The following is a 22,668-nucleotide window of genomic DNA, read 5'->3' as shown; positions in this document are numbered from 1 at the left end:
ACCTCAGCAGCCACAGACGCTGGTTAAGTAGGATAGGATCAGGGACAGACTTTGGTAATATGGCACCCTGAATGAGGACAAAATGTTGGGCCTTCCCTAAATATTTCTCATGTTCATGCCCTCCTCCCTCTCACTTTCTATTCTGTGCATGCTCTCAAGTGCAGTACAGTGTATTTTCTACCCCCTTGGCTCAGAGCCTTGTGAGGAGGAACTTCCTGCCAGAGGTGTAGGAAGGGAGGGGCGATGGGGGCGCTCTGCCCCGGGTAGTGCAATCCCTAAATCTGGTGCTGATGAGAGTTGTAGTCCTCCAACATCTGGAGAGTTCTAAGTCCCCCAGCCTTGATGTGCAAGATCCAGGCGTAGGATACTGAACTTCCAAGATCACCGGGTGTAAGATGCTGGTCGTCCAAGTATTTCATCTGTGACCAAAATGATTATAGAAAAGTTGTCCAAGATGAATGAAAGGGATCTGAGATTTTTTGAGGTTTTTTTTTTAAATCTGTCCTTGATTAAACAGTTACAAATATAATTCTCATTGACCTTAATTATTCCCCCCAATTAAAAGCTATTTATGTAAGAGAGCAGATTGTTCTCATTATACCCTGGTTGAGCTCATATTCCCATTATTCGAGAACACATCTTAAAATAACACTCATCCATTTACCAAGACAGGAATTTATAATCCAGGTACACCATGTGGGCCTCAGTAAACAAGAGAGAACACAGCCAGAGTGTGTTCTCGTTTCCCCCCCCCCTCTCTCTCTCTCTCTCTCTTTCAGCTCCTGCCTAGTAAATGTATCAGGCTGGAAAATGCTGACTCTCAATGTCACTGCTGGATAAAAAATAGATCTGTCCTTTGAAGAGCGTTGAAACTTGCTTTCAGGGACCAAAGAATGGATCCTGCAGACATGCAAGATTGGAGCATGGAGAGAAGTTTATTTTTCACTCTAGATTGTATTGTCAGGGAACACAGCTGTGTTTCTGCTGAATTGTCTTTTTAAAATCACCCCCCTCCCCTGTGCTTTTGTTTTTAATTGAGATGGGTGTGTTTTCCCCCTCCTCTTCTAAATCGTATACCTGAGGTCAGGTTTAATGTGATGTTTGGAAGTGGAAGTGAGAGCTGGACCATAAAGAAGGCTGATCGCCGAAGGATTGATGCTTTTGAATCTGGTGCTGGAGGAGAGACTCTTGTGAGTCCCATGGACTGCAAGAAGATCAAACCTATCCATTCTGAAGGAAATCAGCCCTGAGTGCTCACTGGAAGGACAGATCCTGAAGCTGAGGCTCCAATACTTTGGCCACCTCATGAGAAGAGAAGACTCCCTGGAAAAGACCCTGATGTTGGGAAAGATGGAGGGCACAAGGAGAAGGGGACAGAGGACGAGATGGTTGGACAGTGTTCTTGAAGCTACCAACATGAGTCTGGCCAAACTGTGGGAGGCAGTGGAAGACAGGAGTGCCTGGCATGCTCTGGTCCATGGGGTCACAAAGAGTCGGACACGACGAGACGACTAAACAACCACAAGTTGATAAGGAGGATGTGTGGGAACCACTTTGTTGCATGATACATTTTTGGTGGCTATACTTACATGCGCAGCTTGCTATTATTACAGGGTGCTTGTAACCACATGGGCTGATGGCTGATCATATTTGCCAAGAGGCAAAGGAAATCTTGTCATGTCTTTGCTTCTTCAAGTTAATGATAAAGTGTAGGTGCTTTTGATGATGATGATGATGATGATAAAATAATCAGATTCTTACCACTTGGTAGGATGCCATAGCTGGCAAATATGTCAGGTGGTTACAGGAACACCATGGTAAGTCACCACTCATTGAACACCTAGCCTACTTCTGGGCTTCTCGTTCCCATGAGTTTGGCCACTGTGGGAGCAGAATGCTGGACTAGATGTGTCTGATCCAGCAGGGTTTATCTCATACTCCTGTGTTCTCCTTATGTGTTATACAAGCTCATATGCTTGGATAATAGCTATTTGTGGACTGTGCTCCCTAAATGTACGCCTGGTTGGCGTGGCTTCTGCAGTTGCTCCTGCATCACTCCCAGGAATGTGTATGAAAGCTTCTGCCCATGTAGTTGGTTGGTTTTTCTACCACGGAAGGTTAACTGCATGGAGGAGGGTTTTATTTAGAGATTCCTGAGAATCTCTACAGTAAGAGTGATGGTGTATTAGTGGCAGGGGAGAGCTAGAGAAACGCTGTCTTTCATATTTCTGTTTTGTGATTGTCTGAAGATGGCTTAGATGCTTCTGAAACTCTCTGGTATACTTATTTATTTCATTAAAAAGTTTTACGCTGCTTGATTGCAAGAACCCCCCCCCCCAAAAAAAACCCCAAACCCTCAAAGCAGTTTACAAAATAAAATAAAATTATTGGCATAAGCAGTTTAAAAACAGCTACTTAAAACATTCCAAGAAATCAGAAATAAACTAAAAGCATATTAAAACACACACCACCTTTCTACATATCTGGGTAGGCTTGTCTAAAGAAAAGCATTTTTAGTAGGTGCCAAAGAGAGAACATTGAATGTACCTGCCTGGTCAATAGGAAGAGAGTTCCTGTGTGTGTGTGTGTGTGTGTGTGTGTGTGTGTGTGTGTGTGTGTGTGTGTTTGTGTGTGGCAGCAGCACTGGATCTCTCTACCACTACTACCACCTCAGTTAATATGGATGACTTTGACTGAAAAAGTCATCCATTTCTCTACATTAGAATTGCTATTTGACAGATAGGCTACATTGGGTACCGATACAGTCAAACCTCAGTTTACGTGTATACAGTATACTGTAACATCATCCATTTCTTCCTGGTACCTTCCTGACTTAGCTGTAGTGGGACAGTAGATGGCGCTGTTTGTCTCACTCTCAGCTACTTCTGTACTTTCAGTGTATACATAGGACACAAACTTGCATTACGGCAGACTGCAAATTATAAGTGCAAATGGATTGCAACCACGGTACAGAAATAAGGGTGGGAGGCTACCTTCATGCCAATGGTGACCTTTCTCTATTAGCATAAGAACCGTGATGGCAGAATGCAATATCCTAAAGGCTTGGATGCCTTTATCACTTTGATCTCAGTTCTGTCAGTGGGCACTAGATGCACCTGTGATATAACAGTGAGCAGTGATGCAATATAATGGATGCACAGAGAAGACCAAGACCTGTTTTGTGAACCAAAATGGATTGTGCCATCTGGCTTTACAGGGAAGTAAGTGAAATAATTCTCTAAAATTCTGACCAAAATTCCGTACAATGATCCACACCACAACCCTAAACAACTTTACTCAGAAGTAAGGCCCGTTGTTTTCAGTGGGACCTATTCTCTCAAGGAAGTGTGCCTAGGATTGCACACTAATCACTAAGCATTTCCCTATTTTCCTGTTCTACACCAATCTGAGTAGACCATACCTGACACCCAGCTTGGAATTTTTCTGGTGAGATCCAGTCTTCCAGCATTCTGAGAATCGATGCTCCCTAAGAAAGCAGAGATTGGGATCATCAGCAATTATCAGTTGATACTATACCAGTTTCAATCAAGCCATGTTCTTGAAACTTGAAAAAGTCTGACTGACTGAGCAAAATACATGGATAAAATATTGACTCCCTTATTTGTGCACAACCCAGCAACATATCATTCATATTTTAATGCCTTACATTTATGAACTGCTCTCCTTAGCCCATAGCCTCCCTCCTTACTGTGTGAGAGTCAACACAACCCAGAATGAAGCAACAACCACAGAACGCAAGAAGTAGGCACAAATCACCCAGTTTCAGCCATAAGCAATTCATAGCCTGCATCTTACCTTAAATGCCGCCTGTGTTAAGGCAGATGGCTTGGTAGCAAAGGAAGCCCTGCTCTGCCTGCCTCAAATAGCTCTGCCTGCGACTTTGTTTTCCATGGATTTAAGAGATCCTGCCTGCAGATGCTTTTCAAAATGTTTGGCCACTTCTGACAATACTAAGAAAAGCCAAAGTTCTCAGAAATCCTAGTCTGAAGAAGATTCTAGCCCCATACAACACTACATACCTACGTATACAAGGAAGCAGTGTAGGCACTTTAGTTTGCACATGAGGCTGTTGTTGTTGTTTTAAAAAAAGATTCCTGAGTTAAGACATTCTCTAGCAAACATGAGCCAGGCTCACATGGCATGCTGACCTTCTGCATTTGTGTTCAGGCAAGGTCCAGTTCACATAACCCTTTGGCTTATGGTCATTTGCTTGCTCTCCCCACCCTTGCTTGTGGCAATCTGATTGGGAAAGAGAGCTGTATGTCGGGAAGGACAGATCTGTCAATTTCAGGTACTTTCGGTTTCTCTCTCAGTTATAAGTTCAGTTTTCCACATTTCCACATCAGTTTGCATTTTTTAAAAACAACAACAACACACACAAATTCATTAGTGCAAATTTCTCCTAACATATACATTTGTGTATGACATTTTCCCCGAATGTACACACTTTCTACTCCAATTTTCTCCTACTACAGGTCTGTTAATGCAGCTGTAACTCCAGATTTCCCTGCTCTGGACCATCTGGATATTAAAGAAACCACCTTTTCCACTCGTCCCAGTGTCTTCTGCATTGAAGCCAAAGCACATGGTCATAAAATGCTATAAAACCCTCAACCCCCCCCCCAACAAACAGGGACTCTTACAAGTTACTGAAAATACTAAAAAACAAGGGCCTCTATGACGTCTGGGGTGAACAAAACCCAGGAGACACCACCCATACATTCCAATCTGGACGCCATGGTACAAAGTCCAGACTGGTGGACAGCATTCTGCTCACACAGGGCCTGATCCCTTTAGTGGAATCAACAAACATAGGCAACATCAAAATCACAGATCACGCCCCAGTAGAAGCCACGGTTAGAATAGGAGAAGGAACGCAAACCACCCCATCATGGTCCTTCAGCCCCATCCTAACCACAAACAAACAAATTAGAGAGAGGCTCACAAAAACCCTCCAAAACTACTTCAAGGAAAACGACATAGACAATACCTCAACCCCCCTCTTATGGGACGCAATGAAAGCGGTCACCAGAGGAGTGTGCATAAAAGAAAAAGCACTCCTCAAAAAACAAATAAAATGCTATAAAAACCAACTTCTTCCAAGCTTCATCTCCTGACCTCTCCTAAAGAGCCACATATCAACTCAAACACTATTGACTTTGTGCCTGCCTTTTGACATTGTATCAAAGAGAAGACAAGTTCTTCCTTACTTTGCTGTAGGATATGCCATCAAACACAGAGGTTATTTCATCAGGAGAAGACACATTCACTACAATAGCATGGGAGGAGATCAAAGAGTCCTCCTTCAGAACAGGGAACAGATCCTCAATCAAAATTTGGTCCATCTGTAAAGAAAAAGGAAGGAAAAATGGAGCAAAATACACTGAATAAGATTACAAGAAATGATTATGCCTCTCTGTTTATTATTTCTACTCGTCTGTCATCATGTTGTGATGACAACCTCAAGGGGTGAAAGAGGCACACAGATTGAGCCAAGATTTGGAAAGTGGCTCTTGTAGGAATCTACCTCAGAGCCTGAATGGACCATCTTGGGAAGAAAAGGACAGGAAGGGGAGGTGCCTCCATAACCCCCCCAGAGCTCTCCTCCCTCCCTCCCTCCCTCCCTTTCTTTCTCCCTGGCACTGAGGGAAGCTTTTTCTGACTGGAGTGGGGGGAAATAGGGAGGGATATGAAGAGATATGTTGTTTTCCTTCTGCTGGAAAACTAGATTGGAGAGAGGATGGTCTGCAGGCTGGGGGAGGGTTTGTGACCCTTTGTGAAGAAGAAAGAACTCATAGTGGTCTTGGGGGAGGAAAAATGAAAAAGACATGGTCATAGTGGGTGGTTTGGTAGCACTCCATGGCTTTAAAAAAACATGCTTTATTCTACACCAGGGACGTCCAACTCCCAATAGACTGCAATCTACTCACATTATAAAAAACCTGGCAGAGATCTACCAGAGTTGTTGAGCATTTTTTTAAGGAATACAAGGTTGTTGAGCTTTTTTTTGGAAAAGCAAAGTTGTTGATCTTCTTTTGGAAAGGCAATGTTGTTGAGCTTTTAGGAAGCCAGGGATGCGGAGGTTTTTTTTGGAAGCCATAATTTTTGAGCTTTTTTGGGAAAGCTGAAGTTGTTGAGAATTTTTTGGGCGGAGGGGATCACTGAGGGGCCAGAAATCTACCAGGATCTTCCAGGAACATCCCACAATCTACCTGTTGGACATGCCTGTTCTACACTATACCTGTGGCTTGTTTTGAGTTTTTGATAAAATATTTTCCCCCATGTTATCAGTCCAAAAAACTACATAAATCAGTAATAATAATGCCTCTGCTCCACATCATAATATAAACATGTAATGTAATGTAACACATTAGTAACGTAACGTAACGTAGCGTAGCGTAGCGTAGCGTAACGTAACGTAACGTAACGTAACACATTAGTAATGTAATGTAATGTAATGCAATACGGTAACATAATGTTAGCATGTTAATATTTACCATTTGCCAATCTCCTTCTGTAGCATTTACCCCCAGAAATTCAAAGAAGCTGGCAAATCCTTCATTCAGCCACAAGTCTTCCCACCACTCCATGGTCACAATGTTCCCAAACCACTACAATGGGAAGCAGGGGGGAAATAGCAGCATTATTTATACAGGTTATAGCTCTATGGTAACTTAGCAAATATTTACATAATACAGCTATTGTGCAGATCTTTCTGTGTCAAAATTAATAGATGAAAGGGTTCCTTATATGGAGATATGCTGTCCACTTCACTGATGACTTTTAGGCGCCAACTTAAAACAGATATGTTAATGGAGGCATTGGGGTATTGGATATTTTTGAGACCGTTGCTGAACTGTTCTGTTGTGCTCTTTTTACTGGGTTTTAATCTAACTATGTCTATATTTTATCTTCTCTGTTTATATTTTGTTTGTTAGGACCCTGACGTCCTGTGGGATGAAGGGTGGTTGAGAAAAATAACTAATAAATAAATGACTAAATAAATGTTATTTTCACCAATGCATGCATTTTATGTACACTTTCCCCTAAATACATTTTTTGTACACATTAGTTCAAGAACTGTATCCAAAATTTGGAGAAGTGTGAATTTCACAGAATAGCTGTGTGACACTTCGCTTATTGGTTCTAGAAGTGTGAATTAGGCAATTGCTCATTAAAATGCAATCAAAATTGAATTCTGGCCCAACGTCCTTGCACAAAGCTCTGTCTACTATCTGCAGCCCCAGGACATGCCACCTGAGGTACCCAGATTCACTCTGCCTAATAGTAGGGCTGGCTCTGGGGTGAACTAAATCATCTGACAAGTGAGATGTTGCTCAAACCACAGTGGTATTGATTCCCAAAGGTTTCTCATGTTGTTTCCTTTCTCTTCCACTTTCCCATGGGAGAAGATTGCTCCTGCAATTTATCATTATTTGCAGCAGCGAAAAGGGGTGTGGGAAGCCATGGTCTCACTACAGCTTTGTGTTGTAGTAGCCCCCGACAGTAAATCTCCAGCAAATGAAGTGCTGTTGATACAGGATGAAAATGAGACAAAACCATTATCTGAAATATGTTTCAGTACTTCGAAGCTTTAAAACGAATCCACTTATTTTGCAGCTGAAAGGGAAGCAGAAAAATCTGACAGAATAAAATAGATGGGATAAATGAATCATTATTTCCTTGACTTAAATATTATCATTTGATGCCTTTGTGAGAAGATGCTTTGCAAGCTGTACCTGGTGAACAAGTTCATGGGCAACCACAGCCGCTACTCTTTGCTTGTTTGAAGCAGCAGACTCATTTGGATCATAAAGGAGATTAGTTTCTCTGTAAGTGATCAACCCCCAGTTCTCCATGGCCCCAGTGCCAAAATCTGGAATGGCAATTTTGTCTAGATAGAAAAAGAGAGATGTTTACCCTGAGTGTTCAAGCTCATTCATCTTATTCAAGTCACAGAACTGCTGCATCTAACAGAAATACTTCAGCTTGTTGCTTGTGCCCCCCTGCACCATTGAAATGCATAAGGTCCTGGAGTTCAACCCTCTGAGAGATGCTGCAAGTCAGTATAGGCAATGGTGAACCCTTGGTCTGACTCAGCAGAACATTCAACATGTGTCTGGACTGCTGAAATGCCAGGATGATGCTGGTGAACCAGGTTCTTCTGCTCCATGTTTCACATTCCCCCTTATGACAGCATGGGTGCAACTATGCTTAACATTTTGGAGAGCTTATGAAATTTAATAGGTGAGAGCATGTGGAGCTGGGTATGTGGACCTTGAGTCATGGTGTTTGCAGGGCAGCCCCTGGCTGTATGCACTTACATGTTCACCTTCCCACTGAAATGTTTCCAATGGGAAGAGCCAGGGAAGGAGAGACAATGAGATAAGGAGGCACTAACATCAGGAGGAAAGACGGCAAGAAGGTTAGGTGTCCTCCATTGACACCTATTGCCTAGGTACAGTATGTGTACAAATTGTTGCAATCATAGAACTGAAGAATTGGAAGGGATATTGGAGAACATTTAGTCCACCACCACCTTGATCAACACAGGATTCACACTGTAGGAGGCAGCTGTAGCATCCCTGGCAGATGGCTGTCCAACCTCTGCTGAAATATATTCAATGAAAGATGTACTCCTGAGGCGCCACCCAAAATTGAAGCTTGCCTGGTCAGTACAGAGTCCTGGATGAAAGTAAATATCTCAGTTGGCTTCCTCTAACTCCTTCAAACCTGTACCTATTTTCCTCAGTCAAACAAAGGGTGATGAAGAAGAGAAAGGAGCTATGCCAGGTACATGTCCTAACAGGAATGTAAGAAGACACCAGCTGGATGAAACCAATGACCCATCTAGTCCAACATTATGTACCATAAGTGGCCAACCAGATGCGTCTGGGAAGGCCATAGGCAGTAGAGGTGTGTAGTACCTCTCTCCCACAGAAAATAGGCTCCAGACACATATGGTTTCTGATATCAGAGGTAGTACACAGCCATCATGACTAGTAGCCATTGATAGTCTTATCCTCTGTGAATTTGTAAACACCATTTCAAGCCATTCAAGTTTGTGACCATCACTAGAGTCTGTGGTAGTAATATGTGCTGTGTGAAGTACTTCCTTTCATCTGCCCTGAATCTCCAACCATTTACAAGGTATATATTGGGTGAGCTTGGATCTGGGTACTATAAGAGAGGGGGAATATTCTCTCTCTCCACTTTCTCCATACCTTGCAAAGCAACTGAACCATGATTGCCATTTTAATGCCCATTCACCCAGTTTGGAGACACCCCTTTGGACCTCTTCCCAATGCCTCAATAGGGCACTTGGCAGGCTCTTCCCCTGCCAGAGGGGATGCTTTCTGCTGCCTGATTGGTAATGCCAAACTAATCTTTACAATGTCTTCCTGCAATTAGGTTGTAAAGGGATTTCGTAAATGGGACTAAGAAATATTTATTGGCAAATTAAGTAAACTAAATCCCCATGTAATGAAGAACATCTGCTTCTACTCCCCACAACATGGAGGGTCATGTCTTCACGGCTGGCAATCAATACCAGCTTAAATGAGAATTATGGACGCTAGGTTCCTCTGAGAGGCTGAACAGCCCCGCTACTTAGCCTCGCATAGAATTCAAATTGATTCTGAGATGGGCAATGCTAAAGCATGACCCACTGGTTCAAAAGCCAGAAACCACTGCTTTCTGTTTAATTTTGGTCAAAATGGGTTTCATTTGGGGACTGTGCAGGGCAGCATGTTTATAATTGCAGTTCAACCTTTCTGAACCGTACTTCACCTCTGAGTAGTTTACCACCTACCATTGTTCAGGTGGAATTGTATACACTGAGAAATAAACACACACACACACACACACACACACTTCAATCACTTCTGTATTTCAGGTGAGTATTAACAGATAGATCACAGCTCCTTTACTTGTGAACAGGAACATAGTAAGTTGCCTTATAATGGTTGGGACATGTGAGCATAAGAAGAGTCTAATGGATCAGGCCAATGGCCCACCTAGTCTAGCATCCTGTTCTCACAGTGCGCACCCAGATGCCTCAAAAGCAGGACCCGAGCATAAGAGCACTCTTCCCTTCTGTGGTTTCCTGCAGTTGGTGTTCAGAAGCATCACTGCCTCTAACCATGGAGGCAGAGCGCAGCCATTGTGCCCAGAAGCCTTTACTGAGTCAGATTCATCTAGCTCAGTAACTGTGTACATTGACTGGCAACAGCTCTCCAGGGTTTTCGGGGACGGTACATTGTCACTCCTACTTGGAGATGCTAGGAACTGATTCCGGGACCTTTTCCATGCAAAGCAGACACTCTATCCTAGAGCTCCTCCCTTAGGGCAGTGGCCTCCTGAAATAGCTGAAGCAGGGGGAAATTCCAGAGGGACCCATTGAAAATGCACATGTGATTTTGGCCTGTGTGTTGCTGTTGTATGCGCCGGTCTAGGCAATGTAGGTTTTGCAGTCATGTGTGTGCAATATCACGAATACCGTGATAGAGGGTCAGAGGGGATTTGAAGACTCTTGTGTGAAAACTGGGGCTATGCAGTCAAATCCCAGATTCTGACTTGAATTGGGCTCATTTGGGTCAACATAGGATTTGGCTAGGGTGGGTTGAGGCAACCCTGGATCCCCTTAGGTAGAATCAGATTAACCTGGAGTGATCTAGGGCTGCCTGGTGGCAAGGATTGGCAGGGGAGGAGATTCATGCAGGCAGTCTGGGCATGTCCCTTGCCCTCTCCTGACAGCATCTTTAATTAGGGGTTTTAACACTATTTATACACTGTGAAAGAACCCACCCCCAAATCACTTTGGGTCCTGGATCTGGGTGGTTCGGGGTCTCTCCAAAATGCTGTATCAGACCCCAAATTGGATTGAGCAGGGCTGTGCACGGGTCTAGTTAAAATGCCCTCAGTGAAGCAGCCATTGTCCTTCTCAGGACTGAACAGAACACATGCTCCAGGGATCTCTTAGGCAGGCTATTTGCAAGGTTTGGAGCCACAGTAGGTCTGTATTTTGCCTTTGGGCAAAACTTTGGAAATATGACATTTCTCAAAGTTCATGTGGGGAACGGCGCTACTCAGGCCAAAACCATCCTAAATAGGCACATCTGCTGCTCCCAACCAACCTTTCCATGTAGGGAAGCCACACAAATATAATCAAAATAGAAGAAATGCATCAACAGGAAAAGGACAACGGAGGGTACAGATTTGAATGAAATTTGCCTATTCTGATTAATATGTATAGAAGTAAATATAATAGAAATACAGCATAACTCAACCTGCTGCCTGGGTGCTGTTGGTGGGGCAACTTAAGACACTGGCACTCACTTCCTATGGTTTTTAAATTTTTAAACTAGACTTGGACTGGATGGCTTTTCAAATTGACACATTGCCAGTGTCAATTTGTGTTGTTTAGCCACTGATCATTGGTTTGTTATAAACCGCAGCCCCATATTTGTACATAACGCTAAGCCAAGGCTAATTGAAAGTAATATTCAACTGCAATCTTGACAATTTGGTTGGGTTTGTGGAAAGGCATTGACATAGTGCTAAACTATGGTTTAGCCTGATGTGTGTACAGTGGTACCTTGAGTTACAAACGCCTCAGGTTACAAACACCTCAGGTTACAAACTCCGTTAACCTGGAAGAGTTACCTCGAGTTGAGAACTTTGCCTCAGGATGAGAATGGAAATCATGTGCCAGCGGCGCAGCAGCACCAAGAGACCCCCATTAGCGAAAGCACGCCTCTAGTTAAGAACAGTTTCCGGTTAAGAATGGACCTCCGGAATGAATTAAGTTCGTAACTAGAGGTACCACTGTACATGCCCTTTATAAGGCAGCTTCATCTGCCCGTCAAAGCATGCTAATATACCGTTAAGGCGCAAGCACAGCAGCTAAACACCACAACTTCAAACATCATACTTCCTGTCAATTTTCAGGTGATTCAGTGACTGGCAACAAAATCCTGAAAGCAAATGAACATCAATGTTAATAATTTGTTACCGAGTTTAGGAAGAGAATAGTTCATGTTGAAGTATCCTTCAAAGAAATCAAATATCTCTTTAGTTATATTTGCTGCGTATTCTGCTGTGTGTATCTGCTGGGGCTGGGCATAAACACGGAGCTGTAAAACAGAGCAAAGTTATTATCAGAGGAGTTTCTTGCTGGACATAATTACCGTATATTCCGGCGTATAACACGGACCGGGCATATAAGACGACCCCCAACTTTTCCAGTTAAAATATAGAGTTTGGGATATACTCGCCGTATAAGAAATACGACCCGGCGTACAAGACAACCCCCGACTTTTGAGAAGATTTTCCTGGGTTAAAAAGTAGTCTTATAGGCAGGAATATACAGTATTGTTTAGCACCAGGATACATTTGGTTAATTCACAGAGCTAAAAGGATTAACTTGTCTTGCCCTGAAAGGCAGAAGCACCTTCTCATACATTTTACCCTATAGCACTTTGGCTTCATTGACTAGTTCTACACTTGTTCCATCAAACATTTAACTCCCTCCCCAACATATCTTAGGGGTGATTTATCCCAGATAAGATGTTCCCCAGCGCCTGTTAACTTTCCCCACCAATCCGTTGAAAAGTGCATTTCATGTGATCAGGCTGATGAAAGAGATGAATGATTTTGGCAGTGGAGTAGTAGATAGACATAAGGGGACCAACGTGAGAGGATGGAAGACCAGAGAGGAGAAACTCGCAGTAGTCTAGGTGAGAGATGAGCAGGGCATGCTGCAACGCTTTAGCCAATGGGACAGAAAGGCATGGCTATATTTTGCAATGTTCTAAGTAAAGAAGCAAAGTGAATTGGAACAAAGGAGAAAGGGGAGTCAAAGAGTAAGTCCAGGTCACATGTCTGTCCAACAAAGGGAAGGGTAATAATGTCAATGGAGAGAAGAGCTTTGGAGGAAAGAGGGCAAATTTGGTCTCTAGTCCTGAGGCAGGGCTTCCTTTCCAAGTATCTCACACTGGGGGCTTAAGGTGATCATGTTTCTTGGTTTACAGAAGACAGACCTCCATCTGTCAGAGGACAGTCCTGCATCTGAAATTATCCTCTGCTTGAGGATTATCCAGCCCAAAGTCTGGTTTAAAGAGAAGGAACCATACAAAGAGAGAACAGAAACCATACAAAGAGCCCATCCCTGGCCAGCAGACTGAGCTAGCTCCTAAGTTACCTGGTGTAATTGCTACTGTGGTGAGATGTATGTATTTCTATTTAAATTATAGTAATTTCTTTTAAAATTTGCATCTAGACATATACACTATCATATACAAATTGTATGCAAATATATGATGCAAATCCTCCCTTTTGGCAAAGCATAACTGGTCGCTCTAGGAGGGGTGTATCATGATGCTATGTTTCCTCTGTTCCAGCTGCTGTGGCTCACAGATGTACTCAGCTCCTTTTGAAGCATGGGCCATTGAGGATCAGACTTTCCCTTCACAAATGGGTGTCTCTGGGGATTCTTTCAATAGCCAATGCTCTCATTGTGGTACGTTTAGTATGAACAGCATCCAGGTGGTATTAAGTGGCCTTCTGAGTCCAAAGCCATTTAAACTCGGCAAGAGACTTTTCATTGCTGTAGATGACAGCGTGAAACCTATTCTGCCATAAAATCCCTCACCAAAATATCAAGCTTCCGAAAGTCAATGTTTAAGAAGGTGCTGTGGTCCCAGGATAGTAAAAATTAAAAGAAATATAATTCAAATACATTTTGCTGTACATTAACAGGGTGCTTTTAAATATACAGTGGTACCTCTACTTACGAATAACTCTACTTATGAATGTTTCTACTTACGAATGGAGCTCCATCCGCCATCTTGGATGCGGTTTAGATAGGATTTTTTCTACTTACGAATTTTTAGATAGGATTTTTTCTACTTACGAATTTTTTCTCTCAATGCATTCCTATGGGATTTGACTTACAATTTTTTTCTACTTACAAATGTGTGTTTGGAACGCATAAAATTCGTAAGTAGAGGTACCACTGTAGTGTTGTGGGTTTGTAGGAGGCAACTACTCCCTTAAATTCCTGGGTGCCAGACATTAGATTTGAAATTCAGGCTAAACCAGAAAATAGCCTGGGGAGAAGAGCCATCAGGGTGTAATGACCGGACAATGGCCAGTCATTGACCCTCTGCCTGAGCTATGGGTAAATAGCAGAGTTGGGAAGGAGGGAGTGTTACAGGAAGCATGACGTGAGAATAGGAAAGAAAGGTGTTCTTTTAAAAAATGAGGCTTGAAATAGCGGGAGATCAGAGGGGTGAGCAGGCAGATGGGGAGGAGTTATAATAATTTCTATATTAATTGTTATAAATATAAAAATATATACCCCCCTCTCATAGGCACATGCTTAACTTTTTGCAGTAGCACATTTGTGATTAGTGCTGAAAACCAGTGTGGTGTAGCAGTTGGAGTAGGACCTGGGAGAACAGGGTTCAAACCCCCACTCGGGCATGAGTAAGTAAGTAAAACCTTTATTGGCATCAAACAAACTCACAGACAAAATAATAACAGATTAAAACTGTCACTGTGGCAAACGCTGTGTTAAGAGAGAGAAGGGAATAATCCGCTATCCGCTTTCATGACAATGGGGCTTCTAATAATTCAGACGACTGCAGAGTACAACGACAAGAAAATAGTAAATTAAGATATTGAGCCATCATCTTGGTGAGGACCTGGTCCTTCCCCAGCAAAAGAAATTGTAAGATTTCCCGCTCTGGTCTCCTTCTGGGGATGCCGAGCCGGTCCAGGAATTGTTGACGAAGGTCAACGTAAAGATTACAATGAAAAACCATATGTAGAAGGCTTTTCACCTGAGGGTCATGACACGGACAGAACCTCTCGTCCTTCGCCCTGCCACTCGGGCATGAATAAGAGGGGGGAGAACTATGTATTAGGGTTGCCATATGTCCAGGGAAACCTGGACATGTCCTCTTTTAGGGCAGATTTTTAAATTTTTAAATTTTAAAGGAAATGTCTGGGTTTTGGAGGTTTGGGATACAAATGCAATAAATAATTGCCTTAACACCCACAGTGGTGCAAGGAACCATTTGCAAGAAACAGGCACAGATTACATATATATCCTGGTATTGGTGAACTAATTTAGTTCCAGAACTAAAACAAAGAACCCCAACGCAAAAATGTAATGTGAAATAGCTGGATTACAATTCATCAAAAAGTTCAATGCCATCACTTGTGGGTTAAACAGAAACAAAGATATTTATGCCACCCAACTGATGCCAGGGTATCCGCTAAAAGGTTAAAGGTGTGGCATGTTAACCTGCCCTGGCCCAAGAAATTTTAGCACTTGAGGCAAACCACAAAATGGGAAGAAGGAGTGAGTGAAGATCTCCATCAAGAACAAGGGGGGAATGAAAAGCTACATTGGGAATGAGGGGGTGAGTGAAGTTTTACATTGTGAACAAGGTGGGGGGGAAAATAAAATCAACCTTACCCAATGGTTGATGTGGGAATCAAAGACCATTATAGGGGGAAAGGGGTCTGCTCTGAATCACATCAGGTGCCAAGGAGGTGGCAGATCTAACCTCCAAGTACTGCAGCAACAGCCATTGCTGCTAGCACAGCAGCAGCGTGGGTGATACATTCCTTGTAGGCTGCCCCTGCTGCCCCTGTGGATCCTGCCACCCAAGGCAGTAGCCTCACCTTGTCTCATGGGTGGGTCGGCTCTGTAGTTGACACACTTAAGCTCCAATTATCACTGACTTTAATTTTTACATCTCACAGCCATTCAACTCCTACCTCGCATTCTTCTATTTTACATTCCTGCCAACTACTATTTCACTTCATACCTCCGATGAAGCAGGCTTGAGTCCATGAAAGCTTAGGCCATAATAAATGTGTTAGTCTTTAAGGCGACTATTAGAACATTATGCTAAAAGGCTAATTATTGGCTGAAGTTTCCGTCCAAGTTTTTCTCCGCCTATGTTTTCCATAAGCCCCAAAGACATTCTAATTTCACAGAGACTTTTTTCCAAAACTGTGTTTGGGCCAGATAATACTAATACTAAAAACATGAAGAATGAAGCATCTGACAGCTGCTATTAATCCCATGAATTGCCACCCCCCCCCACTAATGACTGGGTGACCCTTTGCCTCTATTTTTAAATGAGCAATTAATACACAAACACCATGAGGAGGGGAATTAAGGCTATTTGATCACTATGCTCACTTCCTTGGATGAATGGCAGCTTGACTTCCACTATCTTTTTCAAAAATGTAGCATAAAAAACATTATAGAATGAAATGGTTTGAGAGCTATGAAATATTTATGTACTAAGTCTTCAGGGAGAGGTCCCTAGGGATGTGGAGGAAACTGCAGATCAGTGAAATGATGCAGTAAATAAAATGCCCTTATTTTCAGATAAGGAACCGGAGGCATACAAGTTTAGTAATTTGGTAGGGAAGCTTAGCTGGGAAGGAGCCAGCTATATTCCTGGCAGGAGAGCTAAACTAGTCAAATGAAACATTACAATTAACAAGAGTCTTGCCACAGGTTCATAGATTCTATGATACCATCTGAAGCAGTCATGGCATCCCCCCCAAAGAATTCTGGGAGTTGTGGTTTGTTAAGGGTATGGAGGATTAACAGGAGGCCCCTATTCCCTTCTCAGAACTACAATTTCCAAAGGTCTCTGTGAGGTGGGATTGAGAGCTAAACCTCTCTGAGAAAGCCATACCTGGAGATGCCAGGGATTGAACCTGGAACCTTCTGTATGGAAAACTGATGCTGTAACACTGAGCTATATCTTCCCCCTAAATTACCATCACCGTGGGACATCTGGCTTGGCTATTATCAGAGACAGAACATTGGACTATTGGAGATAGACCTTTGGTCTGGTCTAGTCAAGCATTTCTTTTGCTTTTCTGCATTTAATAATCCCCCCATGGGGGACTGACAATATGCAGACTGGCCAAGATTCAGCTAAATTTAGATCTGACCAAAATGTTTCTCAGATTTTCTCTTTCATGCCTAAACGTGAAGCTGCTGCATCCCGCTCATACCACCCATGATCTCTGCACACAGAGCCACACAAAGACCACCCGAGGTCTGACAAAGGGATGCCTGAAAAACCACAGCGAGCCGTGTGATCCTTCTCCCTTTTGCATGGATTCACTCTCCCTATGGAGGAGAATGTCTGAAAAGAGATCTTGGCTGCCATCCTATGAACACTTATCTGACAATATGTCCCGATTTCACATAGTAGAACTTACTCCCGAGTAGACATGTGCTACACTACTAAGACACATCAAATTCCGTGGCTCAGTTGATAACAACTAAGTTAAATCCCATTGATTTAGGCTGCATAAATGGCATACATTTGATGAATTCTGGGAACTGTCATTTATCCCCCACAGGGCTGTAATTCCCAGCACCCTTAACAAACTACAGTTCCCAGGATTCTTTGGATGAAAAATGTCCTTTAAAAGTATGGTATGTACACAGCATTAATTAAATTAATCCAGTTACATCCCATTGTTTCAATAAACTATAGCTAAAATAAGGCCAGCATGTTCAACCTAGACCAAAGGATTATGATTTTTATTTTTATTTTAAAAAAAGAGGCCTTCACAACATAAATTACTGGAGGGGGGTTTGTTTTCAGTGCACAAAGCAAAAAATCACCAAGAAACATTACGTAAATTTGATAAGAATTAGCATAGGACTTACAGGAATTCCTCGGTTTGATATTTTTTCTATAAACTTAAACTGGTGTACAGCCCAAGCCACTAAGTAAGTGCTCATTGGAACAGATTTTTGGAATGTCGTTACAGTCCAGCCGTTGCCCAGTGGACGTTTTTGCTGCGGGGAAAGTGAGGAAAAAATAATCACAATGATGCATTGTTTACAAGTAAAAAACTTTCCCAAGACAATTGTCTTTATGTACAGAATGGGAGCAGGAACGTTGTTGTTGCTGCTGCTGTTGTTGTTACTTTGGTTACACATATAATGTCCCCTTTTCAGTGTTAATGCATTATTACTATTATAATAAATATATAATACCACCTCTTTCTAAAGGCACACTTTCCTAATAGCAAAGAAGGCATAGTCACCGGTATGTCACTAGAAGGTAAATAATGTACTGCCCTCATGAAGTTACTTCTGAAGAAAACACAAGATGTCATAACAGTTATCAGCCCTGTTCACACTAGCGATGGGCAAATCTGTCAGTTTCAGTTCTCTCAGCTTCTCATTTCTCCAGTCTTAAATTCAGTTATCTGCATATCCAGAATAATTCTTTTTTAAAAATTACAAATAAGGACCTCATAAAAATTAATCAGCAGGTTAGTCGAAATTTCTCCCAATATACATATATTTGTATGCAGTTTTACCTAAAAATTTCTGCAAAGCAAATTTCCCTAATAGCACACAACATTTTTGTATGTTTCACTAATATGCATTTTTAACAACATTTCACCCCACTGTGTGCATTTTGGAACACATCATTTGGCTGAAGAATTGCATTGCAACATTCAGAGATGTGTGAATTTTGAAGGCTGGCTGTGCTCAGTCTGCATATTGTTTTGGAATGTGCGAATTTGGTAGGTTCACCTTGAAATGTGAACTGAATTGAATTTTTCTTCCCCACCCCTAATTCACACGTTACTCATGTGTCAGGCACTCCCAGTTTATAGCCAGGGGAGGCTATGCTTTTCACCCCCTGATTCTGCATCGCTGTGCTACCTCAACCTCTAATGACAACACACTGAGTAAGGTACATAGGGAACTCTTCATAAGAGAACCATGCTCAACATGCGGTCATTGGCAAGCAATAATAATAATAATAATAATAATAATAATAATAATAATTTATTATTTATACCCCGCCCATCTGGCTGGGTTTCCCCAGCCACTCTGGGCGGCTTCCAACAGAAATATTAAAATACACTAATTTCTTAAAGATTAAAAGCTTCCCTAAACAGGGCTGCCTTCAGATGTCCTCTAAAAGTCTGGTACCGGGTAGTAGGTTTTCTTTTTGACATCTGGTGGGAGGGCGTTCCACAGGGCGGGTGCCACTACCGAGAAGGCCCTCTGCCTGGCTCCCTGTAACTTGGCTTCTCACAGCGAGGGAACCGCCAGAAGGCCCTCGGCACTGGGCCTCAGTGTCCGGGCAGAGCGATGGAGGTGGAGACCCTCCTTCAGGTATACTGGACCGAGGCCGTTTAGGGCTTTAAAGGTCAGCACCAACAATTTGAGGGTTCACTGAAATTACTAGAAACTTATTGTGCAGTTTTACTTCAAACTTTCACATCTCTTCAACAGAAGCCACAACTTCAGTGTAGACAACTGCTGTTGAGGACTGGGTTTCACAGTTCAAATGTACTTATATTTTTAAAATTTTGGGTAGATTTGAGAGAAAACATTGCAATGAGTAACATTATTTCGAGACAATCACTGTCTCCCTTAAAACACAAAAAACGTAGTGTGGAGGAAATGTGGTAAGGTTATCTATAGTAGGGTTGCCATATTTCAAGAGGTGAAAATCTGGACACAAAAAGTTGTTGAGCTTTTTCAGGGCAATTTCACATTTGCTTAAAAATGTAAAATCCCCCCAGATTTGCATTTAGAACCCCACCAAAGAGGACATGTCCAGGAATTCCTGGATGTATGGCAACCCTAATCTATAGGCTAACTTTGGATATGTCAGATCAGTTATGTTTATTACTGTGTAGAAGAAAATACTGCAATAGCTACTGATTTTTCAACCACAAATTGAAACAGTGGGAGCTGTATGGCAATCATAAGTTGATGGGCAGAATCCAGTCCATAATTATGTCATAGCTGCCAAGTTTTCACTTTTCTCGCGAGGAAGCCTATTCAGCATAAGGGAAAATCCCTGTAAAAAAGGGATAACTTGGCAGCTATGAATTATGTGCTCTAAAATCCCAAGGAAATAAATGGGATGGATTCTGGGCATTTTCACTGTGGCATCTCAAAGCCCCATATCATAAAGAGGATATTTTACCTTAACAGAAATATTAAAAAGATATTGATATGGTATGATTTTTGCATATTTCATCTTTGACTTCTGTTAACAGTACTACAAAGTTTCTAGAACTTTGTACTAAAGCTGATGTTTAGGTGAACTAACTTGGGAAATGTCTTTAGCCAGAAGTTTGCTGGGCTGGAATTTGCATTTTAATTGTGCACTTAATTTGGAAATTTAGAAACTATTCATTCAAAGTTATGTGTTGGCTTTGACTTTCAACTAGGCTATTCACTGGACATTCTTTTGGCCAAGATCCATAAAATCATTTTCCGCTTCAAATCCCAGAGGCAGAGAACTTATGCCATTGACTTCCATAGAAAATTTGGAATTTAAGCCAAAGGAACTAAATATAACCATTTGTGAACCTATGGCCTTTGCCTAGGAAAGGATTTTGACAAACATCCACATCTAAGATTTAACAAAAAAGGGAATATATTTCATAATGCCAAATGTTTTGCTCTTAATGCCCACTAACTTTTGATATGAATTCCTCTAACAGACTACAACCCACCTACTCCAAAGTCATTTTTAGAGAATACTAATGGCCTGCACCAACAGGCCATGTGATTTGGTAATCAATGCCACCAGGTTTCATGTATCATATGTGCATATAGACATAGATGATAGAATGCATACGGTACCTCCACTGGCATGTTGGACAGAGCTTCATATGTGTCTTCATGGAAAATGGATATATTATAAGTTGCCTTTATGTTAGGTTCATCAAAGCAAGGAAATGATTTCCGTGCATCTGTTGGCTCATGATCAGTGGCTGCTATACTCCTTTGGAAAGAAACGACAGTTACATCAAACCATTATTTGCAAATAGATAATTAGACCAAGTATGAAAGCAATAAAATGAATTTTTCATATGAAAGAAATGGGATAATCTTTCTCCTATGGCTCACATCAGAACCTGTGGGATCACCTTACCCAATATATGTCTGCTCGACCACTTCAATCTGCAGAACTGCTATGGGTGCCACATAATACTGGTTCTGCATTTGTAATAAATCAATTTTTTTTAGTCTGGCAGCACCTACACTGTGGAACTCCCTGCCTGTTGACATGAGGCAGGCACCTTCACTGTACTCATTTTGGTGTCTGCTAAAAGCATTTTTGCTTAGACGAGCCTATTCAGATGTGTAGAATGTGAATGTATGCTTTAGTCTGTTTTTAGTTTACTTGTTTTTATTTGTTTTTTATTTTATTTTAATTTATTTCTTAAAAAATCGTCTGTTTTTAGTTTACTGCTGGTTTTTATGTTTTGAACAATTTACAAAATTGTTTTACTGATAATTTTATTGCTTTATTCTTTTTGTAAACCATTTTGAGTTGCGTGTATTTTTTAAAACAATACAGCAGTGTATAAATTTAATGAAATAAAAACAAATAAAAAATAGTCTTAAGACAAAGTAACACTTGAAAGTGTAATTATCCTGCATAACCTGTGAACCCACAAGCCAAATACAGTATAGCTAATAAGCCCCTTATGGTGTTTGACAAATGCCTTGATTATTTATTCCCAGTCAGCCAGGAAAACAGGTATTGCCTGCATTCGATTAGGTTGTGAAGGCCTAGAGAAGAAGAAGAAGAAGAAGAAGAAGAAGAAGAAGAAGAAGAAGAAGAAGAAGAAGAAGAAGAAGAAGAAGAAGAAGGTGAGGAGGAGTCATCATCTGGATTTGATATCCCGCTTTATCACTACCCTAAGGATTCTCAAAGCGGCTAACATTCTCCTTTCCCTTTCTCCCCCACAACAAACACTCTGTGAGGTAAGTGGGGCTGAGAGACTTCAAAGAAGTGTGACTAGCCCAAAGTGTGACTAGCCCAAGGTCACCCAGCAGCTGCATGTGGAGGAGCGGTTCCCCCATATTATGAGTCTATCGCTCTTAACCACTACACCACATACGTAGATAAAACTATGATGACATGATCCATAGGTTTGCTGTGACTAGGAATGGATGAAACTGACATACAGCATTTCAGCATTTCTCAGTTTCTCAGATCTTCAATCTTAAACTCAGCTCACCCCATTTCCACATCAGTTTGCAATTCTCCACAACACATGAAAATCCCTAAGCATCTAACTGCACATTTATCTGCATATACACATTTTTGTGTGCAATTTTGCCAAATACACAGATTTTTGCAAGTTCCCCCAAAGGATTACATTTTTCTTTATTATTTTTACCAATATATTTTTATGCACACTTTCTCCTAACATACTTACTTTGTACACATTGTTTTGGTGGAGAACTGCATTGCAAAATTCAAAGAAGTACATTTTTTTTAAGGATAGGGGAAGATTTGGTTTGACTTCTGCGGTTTTGGGAAGCATGGGTTAGTTAGGCTCTCATTCAAATGCAAATTGAATAATAATAATAAAATCTCTTCCCAGCCAACCCAGCCAACCAAATGGGCCAACCGAATTAATGTTTTGAGATGGTGAATTTGGACCCATGCAAAATTCTGTGTGTGCTGAAACATTTATGTGATTGCACCCACCTGGTTTGCTACTTACCACACATCTACCACCTCACAGCTCCCTCCACATTCAAAACTTTATGCTCACATTTATTAATTTCTGGCATTTTAAACCTGCCCATCA

At 41.7% G+C, this 22,668-nt stretch overlaps 1 protein-coding gene across 1 annotated transcript in view; it reads right to left on the bottom strand.

Annotated features, from left to right (window-relative positions):
• The window catches only part of ENPEP (glutamyl aminopeptidase), a 61,361-nt gene that overhangs the window by 26,138 nt on the left and 12,555 nt on the right, over window positions 1–22,668 (bottom strand). The window contains exons 2-8 of the mRNA XM_060278507.1: window positions 20,702–20,843; window positions 17,741–17,872; window positions 12,035–12,155; window positions 7,761–7,915; window positions 6,519–6,632; window positions 5,232–5,366; window positions 3,422–3,487 (exon numbers count right to left, since the gene is read on the bottom strand). Coding sequence (XP_060134490.1) covers window positions 3,422–3,487; window positions 5,232–5,366; window positions 6,519–6,632; window positions 7,761–7,915; window positions 12,035–12,155; window positions 17,741–17,872; window positions 20,702–20,843 — 865 coding nt within the window. The remainder of the gene's footprint in view (window positions 1–3,421; window positions 3,488–5,231; window positions 5,367–6,518; window positions 6,633–7,760; window positions 7,916–12,034; window positions 12,156–17,740; window positions 17,873–20,701; window positions 20,844–22,668) is intronic.

This window comes from Zootoca vivipara, chromosome 9, assembly GCF_963506605.1.
Source record: "Zootoca vivipara chromosome 9, rZooViv1.1, whole genome shotgun sequence".
NCBI lineage: Eukaryota > Metazoa > Chordata > Lepidosauria > Squamata > Lacertidae > Zootoca > Zootoca vivipara.
This window is presented reverse-complemented; position numbering and strand designations above follow the sequence as displayed.